The 22,192-nt window shown below is 55.4% G+C and overlaps 1 protein-coding gene across 6 annotated transcripts in view; it reads left to right on the top strand.

The window, feature by feature from the left end:
• VDR (vitamin D receptor) overlaps window positions 1-22,192 on the top strand; it is a 38,153-nt gene that overhangs the window by 9,453 nt on the left and 6,508 nt on the right. For 5 of the 6 annotated variants that reach the window (XM_048928571.1, XM_048928573.1, XM_048928570.1 and 2 more), the window contains 7 exons: window positions 8,138-8,209; window positions 9,413-9,563; window positions 14,461-14,591; window positions 20,424-20,608; window positions 20,769-20,892; window positions 21,292-21,463; window positions 21,903-22,054. In XM_048928571.1, coding sequence (XP_048784528.1) covers window positions 8,146-8,209; window positions 9,413-9,563; window positions 14,461-14,591; window positions 20,424-20,608; window positions 20,769-20,892; window positions 21,292-21,463; window positions 21,903-22,054 — 979 coding nt within the window. In that variant the 5' untranslated portion in view covers window positions 8,138-8,145. Of the gene's footprint in view, window positions 1-8,137; window positions 8,210-9,412; window positions 9,564-13,941; window positions 14,296-14,460; window positions 14,592-20,423; window positions 20,609-20,768; window positions 20,893-21,291; window positions 21,464-21,902; window positions 22,055-22,192 lie in introns of those variants that run through there. The other variant, XM_048928574.1, reaches the window with a different exon arrangement.

The following is a 22,192-nucleotide window of genomic DNA, read 5'->3' as shown; positions in this document are numbered from 1 at the left end:
CCGTTGCTTCTGGTTGGTGATTAACATCCACCCGCAGCTCTGCTCGGGAAGTGAGGCATCCTGCAGCTCAGCGCCACGGTGCTCTCCCTGCTCTGATCAGTGCTGAGCTGTTTTACAGGTCATTAAGGAAGGATACGGAACGATTAGAGAGCATCCAGAAGTGGGATATGAAAATGGGAAAGGGTCTGGAGGGCAGAGAGTGTGAGGAGCAGCTGAGGTCCCTTGGTTTGTTCAGACCTGAGGAGAGGAAGCTGAGGAGAGCCCACCCCCCCCATGGCAGCCCCACGGCTCTGCCCATGGCACTCAACCCCCCCATAGCAGCCCTACAGCTCTGCCCATGGCACTCAGCCCCCCATGGCAGCCCCACAGCTCTGCCCATGGCACTCAGCCCCCCATGGCAGCCCTACAGCTCTGCCCATGGCACTCAGCCCCCCATGGCAGCTCTACAGCTCTGCCCATGGCACTCAGCCCCCCATAGCAGCCCCACAGCTCTGCCCATGGCATGCAGCCCCCCATGGCAGCCCCACAGCTCTGCCCATGGCACTCAGCCCCCCATGGTAGCCCTACAGCTCTGCTCATGGCGTACAGCCCCCCATGGCAGCCCTACAGCTCTGCCCATGGCACTCAGCCCCCCCATGGCAGCCCCACAGCTCTGCCCATGGCACTCAGCCCCCCATGGCAGCCCTACAGCTCTGCCCATGGCACTCAGCCCCTCTCAGAGGGGCAGGCGCTGATCTTTTCTCCCTGGGAACAACACGGCCCCATTTGATCTGTGCCCACTGCTGGTGTTGTCTGTTAGCAGACTTTCACCCTTCTGCTCGTTGTTTTCCTATCTGTGATGGTCGGAGCTGCTGCAAATGCAGTTGTTTTCTCCCCCCTTAGGTCGGGCTGTTCTTCCTGCTGCATTTCTCTGAGGTTTGGTGCTGAAAAAGGAAAAGGACTCAGACGGGGCTGGGAGAGGCACCTCCTGTTTTCCTGTTCCCCTTAGAAGTGCTCATCTCCTGTCCCTTCCCACAAAGGGAAATGGGAACAGTTTGCCCCATTCCTGGAATCAGGAATTGTGGCAGAGCCCCACGGGGGGGGGCGGGGGGGGGGGGGTTGAGCTGTCTGCCTTCTGTAAAACCCCCAAACTTCCCCCAAAACGTGGACCCCAAAACGTGCTGCAGGACCCCACCTGTGGGGCTGGCCCTGATTTGGGGCTGCTGCTCCTCTCCTCTCCTCTCCTCTCCTCTCCTCTCCTCTCCTCTCCTCTCCTCTCCTCTCCTCTCCTCTCCTCTCCTCTCCTCTCCTCTCCTCTCCTCTCCTCTCCTCTCCTCTCCTCTCCTCTCCTCTCCTCTCCTCTCCTCTCCTCTCCTCTCCTCTCCTCTCTCTTGGACTTCCTTTACCCAATAAATGCTTTTGGGCTCTGAATCTCTAAATGAATCAACACGACAAATAGGAAATCCTAAAATGGAGCAGCTCCTTCAGCCTGGAGCAAAGATCTGAGCAGCTTTAGGTCTCAGCACTCCATGGAAATCCCTGATCCTTGTGGGTCCCTTCCAACTTGGTTTATTCTGATCCCATGGCTGAGGAGGGGGCACTGGGACCTGGCTGATGCAGACAGAAGAAGAGCCCCAGCTCTGGAGATGCTTTGCTGCATCCTTCCCTCTGTGCTTCTGTCCCGTTCCTGTGCCCCGCTGCTGCAGCACCAGAACTGGGCTGTGTCGGTGCTCACCTCACACCCAACCAACCCCTGGGGTGGGGGCAGGGGGTCTGTGGGCGCTCTGGTGATGCTGTAACCCATTGCTCCTCTGTCATTAGCCCTTATCAGCAGCCGAGGGCCTGCTGGGGTGTGCCAGGTTTCCTCATCCGGGTTGGCAGACGGTGCAGGGAGCTGCCTCTGTCTGCGGGTTCTTGCAGCAAGCTGCGTGCTCCAGGTTGGGGTGAGGGCAGAACCTGAGCGAGGTGAACTGCAAAGCAAACCTCTGCCTGCCCTCGTGCCCACCAGTCGTGCCACAAAGCCATAACACAGACGTGAGGAGGGGGAGAGGAATAGGAGCTGTGCTATCTGCCATGTGCAAAGCTCTGTTCGTCTCCTTGCTGGAGGAAGGTCGTGGTGCTCATGCAAACCCCGTGTGAAAGCAAATCCAGCTGCTGCTGATGCCGTGCTGGTGGTGCCCTCTGGATTTCCAGCAGCATTGCTGCAGTGTGGGCTGAGTTCCTGTGGCTGCAATGACTGCACTGGGCCAGCCAGGACTCACGTTGCAGGTATTCCTGATGTGGTGCCCGAGCCGTAATCTGGAAATCTGTTTACTTCATTCCAACCCATCAGGGGAACAGCTTTTAGAAATATGTGCTGCTTTTACCTGTGCTCGTAGGGATTCGTTGCCTAATTGTGATGGGAGATCCCATAAAGAGACTTGGCTAATGTGGCAAAAGAGCTTGTCTACGGCCAGATGGTTTTCTCCTACCTCTCCAGGCTGGGAGAGCTGCTGAGGGTTTTGCACCACGATGCTCATTTCTGGCTGCGGGGTTCCCTGCTCCCTCAGCTCCTCTCCGTGCTGCTGATGCCTTTTGCAGCCAGACTGCAGCCCTTCTGCTTTGCAGTGGGTGTGAGGTGGGGAGGAGGGAATGCATCCATGATCCTTGGAGCTGCCCTGTGCACGTTGAGGCCGTGTTGCTGTGGGTAAGAGGGGAAGGGAGGGGAGGGGAGGGGAGGGGAGGGGAGGGGAGGGGAGGGGAGGGGAGGGGAGAGGAGAGGAGAGGAGAGGAGAGGAGAGGAGAGGAGAGGAGAGGAGAGGAGAGGAGAGGAGAGGAGAGGAGAGGAGAGGGATTTTAGACAGGAGTCCAGATGTGTTTGGTGGGTCGTGTGCTGCCCTGTGCCTGAGAACTCTCCCAGCCCCACTCTGGAGGGAAATGGGTTCCTCTGACCCATTGGGAAAGCGACCATCCCTCCCTTCCAACTTGACTTATTCTGATCCCGTGGCTGAGGAGGGGGCACCGGCACCTGGCTGATGCAGACAGAAGAAGAGCCCCAGGTCTGGAGATGCTCTGCTGCATCCTTCCCTCTGTGCTTCTCTCCTGTTCCTCTGCCCCACTGCAAAGTTCTGCCCCACCTCGAGTGCTGTGTCCAGCGTCCAGTTTTGGGCCCCTCACTGCAAGAAAGATATTGAGGCCCCGGAACGTGTTCAAAGGAGGGCAACAAAGCTGGTGAGGGGTCTGGAACACAGGGCTGACGAGGAGAGGCTGAAGGAGCTGGGAATGTTCAGCATGGAGAAGAGGAGCTCAGGGGGGACTCAGCCCCCCATAGCAGCCCTACAGCTCTGCCCATGGCACTCAGCCCCTCTCAGAGGGGCAGACGCTGATCTTTTCTCCCTGGGAACAACACGGCCCCGTCTGATCTGTGCCCACTGCTGGCGTTGTCTGTTAGCAGACTTTCACCCTTCTGCTCGTTGTTTTCCTATCTGTGATGGTCGGAGCTGCTGCAAATGCAGTCGTTTTCTCCCCCCTTAGGTCGGGCTGTTCTTCCTGCTGTGTTTCTCTGAGGTTTGGTGCTGAAAAAGGAAAAGGACTCATTGCTCTCTATAACTTCCTGAAGGGAGGTTGTAGGGAGCTGGGGGTCGGCCTCTGCTCTCGTGTCATCAATGATAGGAGCAGAGGGAATGGCTTCAAGCTGTGGCAGGGGAGATTCAGGCTGGACATGAGGAAGTATTACTGTTCAGAAAGGGTGGTCAGCACTGCAATGGATGCACAGGGAGGTGGGGGAGTCACAGAGCCTGGGGGTGTTGAAGGAAAGGCTGGATGTTGTGTTGAGGGACGGGGTTCAGTGGGAGCTGTTGGGAATGGGGGAACGGTTGGACTGGATGAGCTTGGAGGTCTTTTCCAACCTTGGTGATTCTGTGATTCCATGAGTTGGGAAGGCCGGTGCTGGTCCCTGTGGGCAGGAGGTATCACAGAGCATCCATCCACTGTGCACTGCGTGGGGCTGCATCCGCAGAGCGGTGCTGAGCTCCAAGTGTGCAGTGGAGGCTGTGCCTGCTCTTCCCAGGAGGCTGTCAGTCAGCTGCCTAATAAATCTCGTGGAAAGCAGCGGAGCCACGGGGCTCCCTGGAGCTACAGAAGGAAATGATTTAATTGCCTCTTTAATAGAGAAAGGGGTTGCCTGCGTGCTGCGACTGGATGCTTTGAATAGGCTGATTTGTACTGGGAAAGATTCTTGGGATTCAAGTGCATTGCCAGAGGCTCTGGAGAGGCTCACGGAGCATCGCTTTGTTTTGACGTGTCACAGAGGTGTTAATTGAGCGTGAGAGCCTGAAAATAGCGAAGCCTCCCTGAGAGTGAACGGGTCTCTCCAAGGCTCAGCAAAGCCTTCAGCAGCACTCAGAGCAGCGCTGGGCTGAGGATTTATGGAGGCTTCAGAAGCCATCCTGCTCCTTCCAGGCTGAGCGGGGAAAGCTTTTGTTTTCCTTGGCAAAGCAATGAACCCAACAGCGCAAAACAAAGATGCTGAGAACATGACAAATGCTTTCGTGGCATCGCTGTGGTTTATTTTCTGCATCTTGGAGTTGTTGAAGGATGTCCGTCTCCAAACGTTGCAGACTTGAAACCCTCTGTGCTGAGATGTCCCCTCTGCTGCCTGGGTAGGGCTCAGATCTTCCCAAAGTGTCTTTGTTCCCCCCGAAGTCGGAGCCTTCCTGGCACAGAGGGAAGTTCCTCACCCTGGGACCCAGGGCTGGACGAATTCCTGCTCTGTCTTTTAGGTGTAAATGCATTCAGTGCAAGGTGTGAGGGATCCGACCCCACCACATGCAGCCCACGGGCTCCCATTCCCATGCAACCCTTGCAATCTCCTGTTTTCCCCCCAGCTTCACAGAATCACAGAATCACCCGGGTTGGAAGGGACCCCAAGGATCATGGAGTTCCAACCCCCTGCCCAGCAGGGCCACCAAACATCCACATTCACATCAGGTTGCCCAGGACCCCGTCCAACCTGGCCTTGAACACGTCCAAGGACGGGGCATCCACAACCTCCCTTCAGCCCGTTCCAGGGCCCAACCACTCTCCTAGTAAAGAACTTCCCCCTAACATCCAACCTCAATCTTCCCTCCTTCAACTTGGATCCATTTCCCCTCGTCCTGCTGTTGTCAGCCCTTTGGAAGAGTTGACTCCCCTCCTGGCTGTAGGTTCCCTTCAGGTATTGATAGGCTGCCATGAGGTCACCCCGCAGCCTTCTCTTCTCCAGGCTGAACAAAGCCCAACTCCCTCAGCCTGTCCTCATAGGGGAGCTGCTCCAGCCCCCTCATCATCTTAGTCGCCCTCCTCTGGACCCTTTCCAAAATCTCAATGTCTTTCTTGTACTGAGGCCTCCACACCTGGACACAGGACTCCAGATGGGGCCTCACAAGAGCCGAGTAGAGAAGAGTAGCTTCAGGACCTCTGCCTTCAGCACGCCGCGTTTCGCATGCATGCAAAGCCACAGACCGTTCCTGCAAAGGTTCTTCTATCCTGGGCTTTTGTATTTCTGGCTCTTTGCAGTGACTGAGTGTGGGGCAGCCGAAGCCATGGCTGCTGAGCTGTGTCCCTCAGTGAGGTTTGTGCTCTGGCTCCTTTGCTTTGCAGCTGATGCAGAAACGTGCTGTCAGAAGGCAGCATTTCAGCGCTGTGACGCTGGGAAGGAAACCTGCTGCTGTGCAGATGACTCAGGCTGTCGGTGGGAGCAGTCCTTCTCCAGGGCCTTTTTCCCCTCTGCCAAGTCTGGAGGAATTGCAAGTGTGGGTTTTGCAATGGTGAGTTGGCAGGAGAAAAAGGAAAGTGACAAAGCATGAGAAAATACTTCAGCAAAACGCTGCCTGTCAGAGGGGGTCGCGGGGGGGGGGGGGGGGGCTCAGAAGTGACTGTGGTGACACTGAGCCCAAAGCAGGGTCCTTTGCTTTTAAGGAGGAGGAAAAGGAGCAGATGCTGTGTGTGCTTCCCAGTAGAACAGGTGAATCCAGCACCCCCAGCAGAGGTCCCAGCTCTGACCTGTGCCTTCACACGGCTTCCTTCCAGCTGGGTTATATTTGAGGAGCACCGAACCCCTCCTGAAGTGCTTTGTGCAGACGTTGCGCTCCCTGCAGATGCCTTCAGCTCCCTCCATGCCCTCTCAGCCTTCCTGCTGCTCCCTCTGAGCACCGCTGGGCTTCACATTGCACCTGCAGCAGCACAGGGCCATGCAATGGAAGGATGCTTCCATGGCATCGGTTGCACGCAGGTGAGCCGTCGGTGCTGCTGTGACTCAGCCCAGGGGTGAGACAGGGAGCGGTGGGGCGGGCAGCCCCCAGTCAGCCTTGCCACATCCTCCCTGCCCATATCTGTGGGATCCATCCCAGCCCCGTCCCAAATAACAGGGATCTGTTGCAGCCCTGTCCCAAATAACTCAATGCTTAGTAGGAGGCCGGCACGGAGCTGGGAGGCAGCGGCGCTTGGCCACCCGGTGCTCCTCTCCCTGCACAGCTGAGCTTTTCCCATGTCTTCTGAGCTCAACTGTGCGCTGCTTCTTCCCCCCGGTGTCACCCCAGGGGGGAGAGCCGCCGAGTGCAGCCCTCTTTGAGCTGCAGAACTGTGCACAAAGCAGCAAAAAGCAGCGTTGGAAACGTGACGGCTCCTGCCCTGCTGAGGGAGCTGGGCTCGTTCAGCATGGAGAAAAGAAGGCTGGGGGTGAGCTGAGTGCAGCCTGCAGTGCCTGAAGGGAGCCTGCAAACAGGAGGGGAAGCAGCTCTATGAAAGGGGAGATGAGAGCAGGACGAGGGGAAATGAAGCTGAGGGAGGGCAGATGGAGGCTGGATGTCAGGGAAGTTGTGTGCTGTGAGAGCGGTGAGGGGCTGAACAGCTGCCCAGAGAGGCTGCGATGCCCCGTCCATCCCTGGAGGTGTTGGAGGCTGGATGGGGCCCTGGGCCTGAAATGGGGAGGTTGGTGGCCCTGCATTGGTGGGGGTTGGAGCTTCGTGGTCCTTGAGCTCCCTTCCAACCCAACCATTCTGTGACTCTGTGAAACCTGCAGCTCAGCACAGCGCAGCTGTTTTGGAGCCGAGCCCTGGGCTCTGCTGGGACAGAACCTGCTGTCGTTTTGCTGTAACCAGATGCAAAATGAGTTTGACCTTTCAGGTGCCCGCTTGGAAGAAGTCGGCGCTTTTACAACAAATGATTTTGCTCCTTCCAGGAGGCGAAGGCTAAATGTCACCTTTGATGAATGAGCGACCTTTCAATGGGGGCGGAGGGAAACTCCTCCATGCGCTCCACCCCACACCGACGTCATTTCCATGATGGGGCTGAGTAACGTTTTCCAAGAAGTCAGAGATGGCAGCTTAGAGCTGCATCCCGTGGGGAAATGCCTGGCGTTGCTGCTGATCTCATTGCTGCGTGCTCTCCTTTAGCTGAGAGCTGGCCAGGGATGTGGGGGACCTCTGTGATGGTGATTTTGTGCCATCAGCGCCTCTTTTCCCCACCCTGGAGGTGTCAGCATCCACGTTGTGTGGCCCTGGGAAGGGCTGGCAGAGCGAGGAGCGGCACTGAGCGCTGGGGAAGCATTCAGGGATGCCTGGGGATATTTGCAGGCTGCGCTGTTTTGTGGTGCCCGAGTTTGCGCTCTGAGTTTGTGCTGCAATGAGGACAAACTTAAACCCCCCTCCCTGCTGTAAGACAGCAGAACTTCAGGAAGGCAAAGCGTCTTAAAGCCTCCTCTTGGCTCTGCCCTGGTTTGGTGTCAGCCCGGTGCCGTCGTGATGCTTCCCCTTCTGCAGGCTGAAAGAGCAAAGTGATGCCAAGCGGGAGCAAAATCCCCATCCTCAGCTCTCATCATTGGCATCGATGCCATTGACATTGAGGAGTCGTGCTCCGCTGTTGTGATGCCTGATGGGCAGAATGGTGGGATGGAGATTGATGGGGAAACATCACCGGGGTGAACGGCACGCGTCGTGCTTCCCTCGCTGTGTCCTTTCCTCCCTGTGCCCTTGCTCTGCATTCCCTGCTCCCTTAGCAACGTGTCCCCATGCAGAGCTGTGACATCTCCCGGCGCTGTGCTGTGTGGGGCAGTTCTTTGTGCCCCCGTGGGGTGCAGAGGGGGCTGTGGGGTGGGTGCTCTCCCTTGGGCCGTCTCACTGCACGCTGTGCTTCCTTGCAGGTGTCTCCATGTCTCAGCTGTGCAGCTCCTGGGACTTAGACCAGCAAAGCATGGCGTACCTCCCTGACGCAGGTAATCCCACCTGCAGGATCCTCCTGTTTCTCTCTCTCTCTCCAAGCTTAGCAGATTAGAACTCTTCTCTAAAGGCTCTCAGAGCGTTGTTTGTGCTGAGCTCCCATTAAGGCGGGTGTGAAACCAAGAACTGAAAGCTCCCGGAGCAGCTCTGGGCTCCAGGTGCCCCATGGCCATTCCCCCATGTGTGCAGAACCACTGCACCTCAACGGGGCTGAGAGGAGCCTGGGCTGCCCTGGGATCAAGCCATAGCAGTTGGGTACACTCATACTGAGCCTTAAATTGAAGAGCTGTGCTCTTAGTTCTTGATTCCTTTGGGGTTTTTTAACTCGCTTTTGTTCCAGATTTCGTTGTCTGATGGTGTTTTATGCAGGAAATCCCCAGCATCAGCTGAGAGGCTCAAGAAAGCGGCGTGGAGCCAAAGAGGCAGCAGCTGTTTGTGGTGCCTCTCGAGAAAGCATTGAATGGCCTTTAAAATAAAGAAATAGTTTTAAGAAATGGGAGGGGAAGAAAGGAGGGAAAAAGGAAAAGGGAAGAAAGGGAAAAGGCAAGGAAAAAAATGGGGAAAAGGAGAAGAGAAGCAGCCAGGAAAGCAGCCGGTGCCAAGCTCCGTTCCGGCGTTCCTTTCAGCTCCACATGCTCTGCACTGGGAGCCCCATCTCCTTCCTTCCTTCTTTCTGCCCCTTTGAGGATTTGTGGAACGATGCTCATTGGATTTGCGTTTGGGATTTGTCTGACTTACGGGAGCTGCTGCAGTGCTGGCGCTGCTTCCCGTCTGCATGGGGGAAATTCTGCTCCGGCTGTGACCTCTTCCCCTGCGGTTTTGCATCTCTGCTTTGGGTGAATTTGGCTTCTGTCAAGGCTCGTTTTTTGGAAGCCAAGCGCGAAGGAGTGGAGGAGAAAGGATCTGGGTTTGGAAGTGGGCTGTTGGGGTCTGATTGCTGAAGTGCAGCAAATGAACGTGAGCACGTTGTGCTGTGGGGGTCGGTCCTGCCCTCACCAGGCAGATCCACACACATGTGCTATGATCCTGCTTGATGATGGTGTCATGACGTAGAGCCAGAGGAACACAGAAGCTTTTCTTGTCACATTGAATGCAAGCAAAAAAAAACCCACCCAAACCAACACCTTTATTTGCATCTGATTTGCTTCTTGTAAAGCTGTGACAGCTGCCACAAACACTGCTTTCCTCTGCCCCTCCAGAGATGGACACCATGGCTGCCAGCACATCCCTCCCCGACCCGGCCGCTGAGTTTGATCGCAACGTGCCCCGAATCTGTGGGGTGTGTGGGGACAGAGCCACCGGCTTCCACTTCAACGCCATGACCTGCGAGGGCTGCAAGGGCTTCTTCAGGTGAGCTGAGCAAAGATTCCCACCCCACACACTGGCTGCTGCTGGTGCTCAGGGTGCAGCCCTGCAGGGCTTTGCATTGCAGGCAGCCAATGTGTCCTCAATCATTCCGACCCCACAAGGTGTTTCCCCTGTATTTCCCTTCTTGTGGCTACCAGGGGCTGTCAGCCATCTGTTAGGAGCCTTGCAGACTTCACATGCTGCATAGATAGGAGCATGCCAGCCTCTAGCGTGAGCCTGGGCTGGGAAGATCAGACCCAGAGCCGGCGGTCTGGGAGTTTGAACAGCTGTATTTTTTGTTTGCAGCTGATTTGAGGCTTTTTTCAGCCATCAGATAAGTGTCTCCTGGTCTGCAGCTGCTCTTAACGAAGGCAAAACCATCCTAGGGCCTGATGAGCTGTGAGTTGGTGGGTGTTTTAGTGGCTCGCTTGCCCTGACGGTGTCAAACCATTCACGTGGGAATTCAGGTCGCTTGCACCAAGTGAGAGAATGACTAAGAGAGACGAGGAGAGATAACGGCTGGCGTGGGACTGGCAGGGAGAGCCTTGCTCAAGCACTGTGTGCTGCAATGAGATGGAGGCAGTGGGCTGCAGACACCAGAGCACAGCGCTGTGTGTTCAGCAGGGCTGTGACAGCAACCGGGGCGCAGGTTTGCAGAGCGAAGTCACAGCTCCTCCCCTGGCAGGAATTTTGGGGCTGGATGGAGGTTTTCACACACTGCAGCCTGGCCAACCTGAGCAACCACATTTTCCTCAATTCCTGCTGCTCAATGAGTGACTCTGCTTTCAGGTGCTGCCCTTCACGCTCTGGTTTGGTGGCCCCAAGCTTCCCTGTCCCCTCCGTGCCTGCGGTGGCCGTGGGGTGGATGAGGCTGGTCCTGACCTGGCTGCAGGGCAGCTGCTATCGCTGTCAGCCCTCCTCTGCACTCTGCTGCTTCCCCATCTCTGCTGGTGCAATCATGTGCAGCACGACACGCAGCTGCAGCAGCATTTCTGAGCAGATGTTTTAATGGTGTGAAAAGCATCATCGTCAGCTAGCCCTTCATGCCCCCTATAAGGCCTTGGTTTTCAATTTAAGGCTCTGCTTTTCCTTCATCTTGCTTTCCAGGCACGCCGTCCCCATGCTGGGTCTTGGTGTGTTCTTTCTTGCCCAACCAGGCTTGTTTACAAGCTATTTAGAACCGGTGAATTGAGTAATCCTTGTTGCTACCACAATGTGCAGGTGCTTTCTGCCTGAAAACACCACAGCTCTGCTATGGGGGAAGCTGGACCCCTTAAAACTCACCCAGAAAATCTACGCATCCCTTTGCACAGACCACAAACACTTTGTTCCTATGTGCACTTGCTGGTTTTAGCTCCCTGAGCAGGTTTTTGAAGAGCCAATGCACAGATACCAATTCCTGGTGGCTGCCTTGCAAGTCAGAATTGAGCCTGGAAGGAACAGAGGAGGCGAGGGGATTCCAGGCTGCAGTGGCAAAACCTGGGGTGAAGGAACTTCCCAGCTGCTTTGGGTCGTATCTGTGTGGATGATTCCCCAGCATGAAATCAGGACCTGGGTTTCATGGCTCTATAAAAGGCGTTAGGAATTTACTGGCACCTCTGGGTGCTCAAACATGCACGTAAGCTGCAGCACAAACAGCCCTGAGGCAACCTTTGGCCGCTGGCTTCAAAGGCCGCTGTTTATTAATGATGCCAACGGCAACAGTGGCCTTTTATTGAGCTCTGCTGTTTGCTCAGGGGCTCTTAAAATGCATCTAAGCCAGGGTGATTTATTCTGCTGCGACTTGGCTGAAGCATCCGCAGTTTCTCTGGTTTATTGTGAAGTTCCAGCGCAGTGACACTGGGTGTTCATAGCAGAGCTGCTCGGAAAGGCTCTGCGTGTTTCAAACCCAGCAGCTCCCCCCCCATCCTGTCTGCATCACCGTTTCTCCCACTCCTGTAATCCTCCCCAGTTGTTCTTTGCCCTGTTCTCCATAGAAGTAGAGATGAATTCCTCTTTTCTTTTTGAGCCGTTCAGCTTCCAGTCTCCATCCTGTTGTGTTGCCCTCCTGTTCCTGTTGCTGCAAGGAGGCAACCTGCGAGCTGCTGCTTGGGTTGTGAGTGGTGCTGAGTTGACGGCGTGGCGGTGATGGGTTGATGGTTGGACCGGTGGATCTTAGTGGCCTTTTCCAGCCTTTATGACTCCATGCATGGGAGAAAGGAGGCTGAAATCCACGTAATGCAGAGTCCAGGAGTGATCCCAGACCTTGGGGGTTGTGCATCCAGCAGGAGATGTGCACCTGGCCGAGGTGAGAATGGTTTGGATGCGCCAAAATGCTGGTTTAAATGGTAGAAAGTGAGCAGCAGAAACCAGGCACAGCAGCCTTACTCCTCAGCTTGCTTCGAGGCCTCATCCTAAAGCCTGCTGCCCAACAAAAATGTTCCAAGGGGTCTCCAAAGACAGGTTGGGATAAGAGGTGGCTGACGGCTCCCAGAGGGATTTGGGGGAGAGAATGAGAATGGTGCCAGAGGGCCAAAGCTGTTGGACTTGCTGTTGATGCTGGGCTTCCCTGGGGGCTGTGGAGGTGCAGCGAGGAAGAAATAAGAATTATCCAACCCCAACGTGTGACAGCTTCGCCCTGTTTTATGGGTAAAAGGCAGTGCCAAAATGAATCCCAGTGGTGCTTACAGGGCTGGCGACTAAAATGTGGAGTCAGGAAGGCTGCAGTGGGGTTTGGTGAGGAGCAGGGCTGCTTTTGGGACCTGCAGCATCACTTGGGCTCCATCAGAGTGAGAGCCGTGTGCGCTGAGATCCCACTGCACTCACACAAAGATCAGCGCCGTGGGGCTCAGCGCAGCTCTGCCCATCCCTGTGGGTTGGGAGTCCCATAGGCAGGCTTTGCAGCCTCCATCCCTCCTTCTGCAGGCACTGAGCCACAATTTGGGGCAACGCTGGTGCAAATTCTCTCCCTGTTTCCCCATCACAGCACGGGCAGAGCTTGGGGTGATGCGGGTGACCCCAAACTCGCTGCAGCCTTCCTTCCCCATCCCCGGCTGAGGCTTTGTTTACTGCCGCCAGCTCAGTGCAGGGAGGGAAGGTTATATTTAACATCCTGCCTGGGACGGGGCTGTAAATGAGCCCTGAAATGGCCACTTGTGGGGCTGTACAAAAATACACCGGAGCCAGACGGCTGCGCTCGCTCTGCTGATGCAAGGCTGCCGACCCCAGGGCAGGGAAACGCTGCTCAGAAACCCTCCATGGTGCCCCGCCGCCCTGGGTTCAAATAAGCTGCAATTTTCATTCCAAAACCATAATGTTGGCTTGCACACAGGGCAGCTTTCCCCGCTCCAGGGCCTCGTGTTCCTCTTGTTTGTGCCCTCCCCAGCCTTGCCCTGGGCTGTGGGGCAGAAGACGCTGCTCCAGATACCCAAAAATTACAAAGATTTGTTCACCGAAACTGGGGGATTGAGGGGTGTTTGGTTGCAAACCCTGCTTTGCCCCTGGGCTGGGCAGCGTTTGTCCTCATTCCTGGAACGATGCTGGTTTTAGCAGAAGGGGAAAACCCAGAGAAAAGCGGTCAAACCAAAACCCAGCTGTAAGGCAGAACGCAGAGGCAGGGCTGCGGAGGCAGGTGCTGGAGGCTCTGCCATCAGCTTCTCCTGAATTCATTTCCCCAGATGCGTTTACACATCTGTGAGGTGAGAGGAGGGTGAAACCTGGCTGTTCACATCTCCCTTTGGAAAGCAGCCTCTAATTGCACCCTCACGGGTCTGCAGCCCAGGAGCACCGTGTGTATTTATACCCTAGAGGCACAGCCCTGGCGCTGCTCCTGGCCTGGAGATCCCTGTCCTGTGCCCACGGAGCTCAGGTCCGCGTCCACTTGGCATTGCAAGGGCATTTTATCACTGCTCCTCCTTGCAGGACTCCATTTGGGGGCGTTAATTTCAGGCGGTTTGGTTTCTCACTGTTGTACTCCAGCTGTGTCTCGGTGCTGCTCTCTTTCCATGTGCTTTTCTGCTTTGTTTGCCCTTCTGATCACTTCATTTCCAGCCCAGGGGTTCGGTTTGCCTCCATTCAAACTCACATCTTCATTTAAAATGAGTGCTGTGTGTAGAAATGCACCTAAAGATAAGCCTTGCTCGCCGATGGAAGATCATCGAGTCGCTTTCTCCAAAGCAGAGATGTGGCATCGCCGAAACCACCCTGAATGGCCAAACTCAGTTGTCCTGCAGTGTGTCATTAGTGGATATCAGCAGCTTGTAGCTGGGACCTGTGGCTTTGACCCTTTGTACTTGGAAGCTTTGCAGTCCTGATCATAGCAGCGGATTAACGTGGCACGGTGTGGTTTTGATGGAAAAGAGGTTATTATGTTAAGTGTTGTTTCTCTCGTGTCCTGCAGTGATGTTTTTCTCATGCACATGAAAGCATGCACTCCAGCCAGTTATTCTAGCAAAGCCAGGCTTTAAAGGCTGGTAAATGTTTAATAAGGCTGCTTTAGTACATGCTGCTGTGTCCTCTGGTTTCTCTGTCCCTGGATGGACATTTCTCTACCGTTCCACCTCCTCTTCTTGGGCTTCAAAACAACATGAAACCAGAAAGCCGTTTCAGTGGTGCTGAGCCCACAGGCTGTGTCCTTTTGAGGGCACCTTTTCCATGCTGTCCAAACCTGGAAGATCAAACCCAAATTTGCACGCACGCAGCTGCGGCCTCCCAAGTTGAGCCTTTCCAAGAGCCCAGCTGAGCTGCTGGGTGTCAGGTCAGTCGTTCCCTCTCTCAGCAGCCTTTCTCCAGCAGTTTTGCTGTCCAGACACTTGGATCTGCGCTCCCGCTGCTTGGAGCATCCCTCGTGCACTGCAAACAGCGCTGTGTGACCCAGGGTGTTGTTGTTGATTTTTTTTTGTCCCCTCTTTTTCCTCTGCAGGAGAAGCATGAAGAGGAAAGCGATGTTCACCTGTCCGTTCAACGGGGACTGCAAAATCACCAAGGACAACCGGCGGCACTGCCAGGCCTGCCGGCTGAAACGCTGCGTGGACATCGGGATGATGAAGGAGTGTGAGTACGCTGGGTGTGCAGGGCTCAGCCTCGCGGCCCTTGGCGCCCTTCTTCTTCAAACCTCTGTGCTCAAGGCTTTAAAACCCGCACGAGGATTCGAAGGGGATGCAAAGGGCAGGGGGACGGCGTGGGTAATGATTGCGCGGGGCTCATTTAATGATTGAGGTGTTTGTGAGCTGGCTTTGCTGGCAGCTGCACGGTGAGCACATCCGGGGCTGTTGCTGATTAACTCGCGGATGGAGCCCATTCACATCCTGTCCTGTGCAAAGTCATCGTCCTCCCACAGCACGTGGCCAAGCAGGCAGGGAGAGCTGGAGAGCCTCCGAGTGCTGATGCTGAGGGATGGGGAGCTGCACTCGCAGCCGTTCCACCTTTTGCTCTGCAATAGCTTTATTTCAGGCCCCTGTTCCTGCAGCAGGGTCCGTCCGTCCCGCCACGTGCAACGCAGAGACTTAAACAAATAGCAGAGGGAAGTAAAGCACTTTTTAACCCAATCTAAACAGGTTCATGTTGTCCAAATATTTGTTTTTTTTTCCGACTGTATTTATAGATAAGCAGCTTTTAAAAATAAAAGCTGCTTGGCACGTTTCCTCCTACACACGCGTGCTTTCTACGCCCCGAGTCTTCAGGAGTTTAAACCAAAATAACAGCCCTCTGCTAGGAGACTGCAAACAGGACAGCCTGTCCCATGATTGATGGGCTTGAAAATTCAGAGCTGGCTTGGCAAATGGAAGTGCTGAACGTTTCCTTATGTGCTGAGCGGAGAACAAACAGCGCCCGGTGGCACGGGGTGCAGATCTGCAAACCAGAACTTGCAAAGAACTTGAAGAAAAAAAATGCCTAAACGTTCAGGAGCCCCGGAGATCAAACAGATCTTGAGGAATAGGAGGCCCCCAAATCGTGTAAAGTGCCAGCTGTGCTCTGTAGGGGGGTAGGAAAGCAAAGAGCAGGCAATGCACCAGGTGAATCCTTCTATTGGGAGAGCACAGGGATGGGGAAGCAAACTGGAGCAGGTCTGCATCCCATGTTCAAGACATTGAGATTTTAGAAAGGGTCCAGAGGAGGGCGACTAAGATGATGAGGGGGCTGGAGCAGCTCCCCTATGAGGACAGGCTGAGGGAGTTGGGCTTGTTCAGCCTGGAGAAGAGAAGGCTGCGGGGTGACCTCATGGCAGCCTATCAATACCTGAAGGGAACCTACAGCCAGGAGGGGAGTCAACTCTTCCAAAGGGCTGACAACAGCAGGACGAGGGGAAATGGATCCAAGTTGAAGGAGGGAAGATTGAGGTTGGATGTTAGGGGGAAGTTCTTTACTAGGAGAGTGGTTGGGCCCTGGAACGGGCTGCCCAGGGAGGTTGTGGATGCCCCATCCTTGGACGTGTTCAAGGCCAGGTTGGACGGGGTCCTGGGCAACCTGATGTGAATGTGGATGTTTGGTGGCCCTGCTGGGCAGGGGGTTGGAACTCCATGATCCTTGGGGTCCCTTCCAACCCGGGTGATTCTGTGATTCTGTGATTCTGTTCTGCCCTGCAGAAACAGCTGCTCCCTTTGGTTTAATGCCTGGACACAGCAAAGAGCCAGAGCTGCTCCCTGTAGTTGTGGGAAGCACTGCACAAAGCACAGCTTTGGTGTTCTGCTGCTTTGGCATTTGTTGTCACACCTGATTTCTTGGTTGGAGCAGCACTGTTAGGCACTTTCTGCTCCCAAACCCGGCTCTGAGGTGTTCCCAGAGCAGCAGGAGAGCCGTCCTCGTTGATGGCATGTTTACACTGTGGATCTTATCTCACTCAGAGGGAGGAAAAGCACTGAGCTGATTGAAAAGGAGAGCGCTGAAATGCCCCAGCGCACGAGGCTGCCTGGCTGGGAGCCTCCAGCCCTGGTTACTGCAGTTTGTTTGGCATCACCGTTGCCAACAAGGGAAATGTGTTGACTTGTAGCAGTCAATTACCCAGGAAGGGTCAGAAAATGCACTGAGGGATTTGCCTGCCCGCCTCGGGGTTAACTTGTAAGCGACCCCCCTTAGCAAACGGATTCTGTATTAATGAAACCTAACCGAGGAGCCTAAAAATAGCCTTCCTGCAGCCTCTGCTGCTGCTTCAGTGAATGGGAACAAGGTGTGCTGCTGTTATTTTTAGGTGGCATTGGGGATCTTTGAACTCCTGGGGTGGGCTCATGTCTTCCCCGGGCTGCGGTTGCTGGCACGGGTAGGGATGGGCTTGGTTTGATGGGTCCGAAGCAGAAATTAGAGCAAAACTGGATAAGGAGGAGGAGGCAGATGTGGACGCTCTTTGTGCTTGCGTTAATTTGAGGTCTGGTGCAGGCAGCTCCGTCTCCTCCTCCTGTCCTCAATCTTGGGTGGCTTTCAGCGTTGCCCCCAGCCACGTCTGCACAGCTCCAGGCTCAATGCTGCAGTGAGGGGCTCTCAAGAAGGTGAAGGCTTTGTGTGTGTTGAAAATGGCACAGAGCAGCAGCCCTGCCCTGCTGCGCTCCCTGGGGAGCTGAGGACAGCCGCTGTCCCCACGAGGGACCAAGGAAGGGATGAGTTGCAGCCATAGGAACACGCTGAGCCCAGCAGTGAGGGTCAGGGCCGGGGGCCGATCCACAGCTGCAATCTGCCAGCAGCGTTAGCAAATATTTGTGGTTTTCCACCCATCTTATCTGCGTGGGGTAAAGCACAGGGCAAGCTTAGGGGACAGCGTCAGGCCACGGGCGAAGGCGAAAGCCGCGTCGTTTGGAAATGTTTTCGAGCTGTTTCCCTTCAGATGGCCCAAGCAATGCTGAGCTCATTCCTTCCATCCCACAAAATTGCCTCCTGCCAGCTGCGTGGTGCTCCAGAAGGGGCACCCATCCCTCCAGGGCCATGCATTACCTGTGGGTAATTCACCTCTCTTGGCCTCGCTGCCCTCTCTTTCCCTTGCTTTTATCAGCTCTGCAGTCATTACAGCACACGCGGGCTGGGGATGTGCTTCCCCTTGGCTGCCCTGTGCTGCGGTGCAAAGCAGGGAGGCAGAAAACACGGCTCTGAATTGAGCGGCCAAAGCAGCCTCACTGCATCTCTCCCTGCTGTGCTACTGCTGGGGGATTTTGGGTGCCTGTCACGGTGCCAGGATCGAGGAGCCTCCTTGGGAGGATCCAGCTGTGCTTGCAGTGTCCTGCTGCAGTTTGTCTGCCTGTGGATGGATTGCAGAGCGTTATGTGGGAGCTGGGATGTGGGGGAAGCGAAGGCAGAGCTGTGGGAGAGGCAGTGGGGAGGAATTAGGTTTGCACCCTGTGAAGGCTGCGTCTCGTGAGAATGGCTGCAGAGCGATCCTGGGCGCTTTTGGCAATGCAGCGGGGTCGCAACGCCCTGCAGGGCTCTTTGAGGATGATTCCTGCCCTGATGCCTTGTGGCACATTAAACACACACTGTGCTGCCCAGCCCTCACCCTGCGGATCACTGCATGGCTTCACTTCAGAGCTGCTGCCGCAGGGGCAGTTCTGCTTCCCCCCATCCTCACTGCCACTCCTTGGGGATGGAAAGGAACCCACGGGGCTTTCTGGGGCTGCGTGGTGTCCCCACGTCCAGCTGAAATGCTGCCTGCCAAGCTTTGATGCAGTGCCTGAGTGCCATGCAGGGAGCAGTCTCACACTGATATTTGCTGTTTCGTTTCGGTTGGTGTTCGGCTGCCCTTTGCTCTCCCAATGGCGCACGTCTCCCTCCATGCCATCCCCAGCACCTCCAGCTCCCCGCTTTGCTCAGATCCTCACCCACCAGCCGTGTCCTCGTGCTCTCAGTAACCTCAGAGCAGCCCTGCGGCTTTCTCCTCTGTCCCTGTGGTGTCTGCAGAGGTCGGTTCTGTGTCTGAACAGAAGTGATGTGCACATGTTGGCTTCTCCTCCTCCCGTGCTTCGGGTCAGGGCAGCCCACAGCCGTTCCGCTGCAGCTCTGTTTGTGCCAGGAGCTGTGAGCACAGCTCCAGCTCAGCTCTGGGGAAGGGAGCAGCCCTGGGATCTGATCTCAAGCTGAAGATGCAGGCTGGGGCGCGTTGGCCCCATCCATCCTTCCGCGTGCACGAGGTGAGCGCAGACGAAGCCTTTTTTCCCAGGAATTTTATAAAGCCCATCAATCCTGCGCTGACGTTGTGCTGTTACCATTTCTCACCCCAAAGCTTCAGCTCTGCTGCTCCCCGTTGGCTGAGTTGGTGCCGGGCTCTGTTGGGGCTCGCACAGCACCGCCTCTGTTTGCAAGATGAGCTGGAAAGGAATTGCGATTGCGTTTATCGCGTCGTTCTGATCTTTAAAACACCTTCGATCTGCCTGCGGGGCTTCCTTCGGGTTTTAGACTCCTGTAGGCTCTGGCAAGTCCCATCAGAGCATTCAGCACCGACCCAAATCCCTGGCGGTGGTTTTGCAATGGGTTCAGAGCAACGTGCAGCCTGCAGCACAGTCTGCCAGGCCTCAAAGCGCTGAAACCCCGGGACAAATAAGGAAAGATGCTTTGTTGTGCAGATGCCATACAGGGAAATCCATCTGCCTTAGGGGATTTGACCAGGGGTCGGTGCATGCGCTCTTCCTCCCATCCCAACTCCTCTTCCTCACTTTCCTCCGTGCTGGGGTGGCTGAGGAGCTGCTGACCCCATCTCAGCTCTGTCCCCCTTCAGCCCCACGTGGTGCTTCCCAGTGCTGCTGCATTCCTCAGTGATTTCTCCTTGCATGCAGCTCCTGGATGGATCCCAAGCTTTCCTAATAGGACAGGAGATGGCGAATTCCCTGGGCTGCCCCCTGCAGCACTGACCGTTCCGTGCCGGTCACAGGAGCGACCTTTTGGCCTCAGCCGTTCATTCAGTACCTCCAGATCTTTAAATCCCCCCCCGAGGTTGTTGTGCAAGTTTGAAAACGTATTGGAAAAATGCTGTTGGCAAAAGGCAGCAGAAGGGGCCAAGAAGTGCAAATGGCTCCTTGAGCCCCGCTGCCTTCGTCAGCCTCTCCTTCCAGATTCCACCCGACCGCAGGAAGCCGCCTGCCATCAGATAAAACACGCTGGGCTGCTCTGCTAATAACTGGTTCTGGGGCTAATAGCTTCTCGATGAAGGGGCACTGCTATTTATAGGACCCAACAGTGGATGTGCTTTGCTGATTGGGAGCGTTAACGAGCCGTTGGGTGCAAAGGTGGGTGCTTGTTGTTGCTTTTCCAACCTTGTGAGGCTCTTCAGGTCTTTAGGTTCTTTATAAGGGTCACATTGGAGCCCAAATTGCCTTTGGATCTTCAAACATCCCTAATAAACGGGAGACACTTTGCTCGTCGCCTTTGGACCCGACCTTTGGCTGCTGCTGAAGGCTGTTGCTCATAATACAAGCAATAAATGGGTATATTACAGAACAATTGAGGTTGGAAGAGGTCGCTAGGATCATCTGGTCCAGCCACCACCCATCCCCACCGTGTTTGTGTGTCCCCTCCGCTGAAAAACAGCTGTGATCCTGCTGCCCACCGCACTGCGCTCCCCCTGTTGTCGGAGCTGAGAGCGGTGTGCACGAACCCATCGGCCCACACCTCGAGATTCCTTTCACCCGAAAGCACAGAGCAAACAGTGAGGTCTGGAGCAAAGCCGTGGCGGTGCTGACGTGACCTGACTGCACCCGACGGCACCCAAATGGGCCATAAATGGTGCAGAGCAGGGAGCCGTGAGCCAGCAGGCGAGGACAGGAGCGGGTTCAGTAATAGGGTCGATGCAGGTTCAGTGACCCATTAGCAACGCTGAGGGATGCTGCTTGGCTGCAGCACACCTGAGGCGCTTCGGTGCCGCTTTCCCAGTGCCTGTTTGCGACCCTTCGCTCTTTCCTTCCATCCCTGCAGTCATCCTGACGGATGAGGAGGTGCAGAGGAAGCGTGAGATGATCCTGAAGCGCAAAGAGGAGGAAGCGCTGAAGGAGAGCCTGAAGCCCAAGCTGTCGGAGGAGCAGCAGAAAGTCATTGACATCCTCCTCGAGGCCCACCACAAAACTTTCGACACCACTTACTCTGACTTCAACAAGTTTCGGGTACGTTGGGGGGCACGACGGCCCCAATTCCCACCTCAGCACCAGCAGCTCCGAGAAACTTCATCAGTTTCATCCCAATAAAACCCAGTGCAAATATCTCGGTGCTCCCCTCAAGCTTGCTCTCCCAGCCCCATTCCTCTCACCCCGCTCTCTCTTCCAGCCCCCTGTGAGAAGCAAAGTCAGCAGCAGTACAGCAACGCAATCCTCCTGTGTCATGTCCCAGAATTTCTCCTCGGAGGACCCCAATGATGTTTTTGGCTCTGATGCCTTCGGTGCATTCCCAGGTACTGGACTCAGCTCTCTGTGTGGCATTTCAGGCATCCTTATGCTATGGAATCAAAAGGGGAAGAGATTTTTCTAAGCTTGGCCAAGAACGAAATAGTTGTCTCAGCTCTCCTAGGGAATGCATTTGACTCTAAGAGCCTCCTGAGGGTGTTCAGAAGGCTCCTGATGAGCTGAGAGCATGAAGTGCTTGGCTGCATCGGGACCATGAGCTGGGTTGCCGCTGCTCTGCCTGCAGTTAGACCTAAACTAAAAATCCCACAGCTGGTGTGACCAAAGCGCTCTCCCAGCCCAAGACAAAGACCTCCCAGCACAACAGGCACCGTCCCTGCTTCGGGCTGACACCCCTCCCTGTGCTCCCTGTTACATCTCACCCCCATGGACCACCTCCCTCTTTCCAGAGCCCATGGAGCCCCCGATGTTTTCCAACCTGGATCTTTCCGAGGAGAGCGATGAGACCCCTTCCATGAGCATCGAGCTGCCCCAGCTCCCCATGCTCCCACACTTGGCTGACCTGGTCAGTTACAGCATACAGAAGGTGATCGGCTTCGCCAAAATGATCCCCGGATTCAGGTGAGATGTTGTCCCCACGCCAGGTGCCCACGATGGTTTTCTGCTCCCGGCAATTCAGTCCCAGCTTCCACAGTCATTTTTCTCCACTTCTCTCTGTCCCCTTCCCAGCTCTGTTCTTACCTTCTTGTTCTCCCTCCCTCTCCCTTCCTGGGGTTATTCCTCTTTAATCTTGAGCTGGATTCACCCTGGCCACATAAACAAAATGCCTGAGCTCCTGAGAAAGATGCTAAGATGAGTGGTGCTCATCTTGCTTGTGTGTCCTGAGATCCCATTTAACACCAGCCCAGCAAGAGTCAGCCTGGAGCCCAGGGCACTGGGTGCTGCCACTCGATACACAGAGCTGCAGAAATACCCACTGCTTAATTACCCAGAAATTCAGGGTGAGGGAGAAGCCGGATCTTGCCTCTGGTTGTGGACATCTCCTCATTCCCGCCCACAGGGATCTGAATGCAGAGGATCAGATTGCCCTGCTGAAATCCAGCGCCATTGAGGTGATCATGCTGCGCTCCAACCAGTCCTTCACCTTGGAGGACATGTCGTGGACCTGTGGAAGCAATGACTTCAAGTACAAAGTCAGCGATGTCACCCAAGGTAAAGGTGCTGCCGGGCTGAGGGCTCAAAGGTGGCGCCCCAGCCTGAAATTCAGGTGTAAGAAAACCGTACTGAGTAAACTGCAGATGTTCAGGTGGATCTTAAACATCTGCCAGCACCTGGGGAAGAGCCTTGGAG

The sequence above is a fragment of the Lagopus muta genome, chromosome 28 (assembly GCF_023343835.1).
Source record: "Lagopus muta isolate bLagMut1 chromosome 28, bLagMut1 primary, whole genome shotgun sequence".
In the NCBI taxonomy this organism is placed as follows: domain Eukaryota; kingdom Metazoa; phylum Chordata; class Aves; order Galliformes; family Phasianidae; genus Lagopus; species Lagopus muta.
Note: the sequence above shows the minus strand (reverse complement) of the source record. Positions and strands in the feature narration are given on the sequence as shown.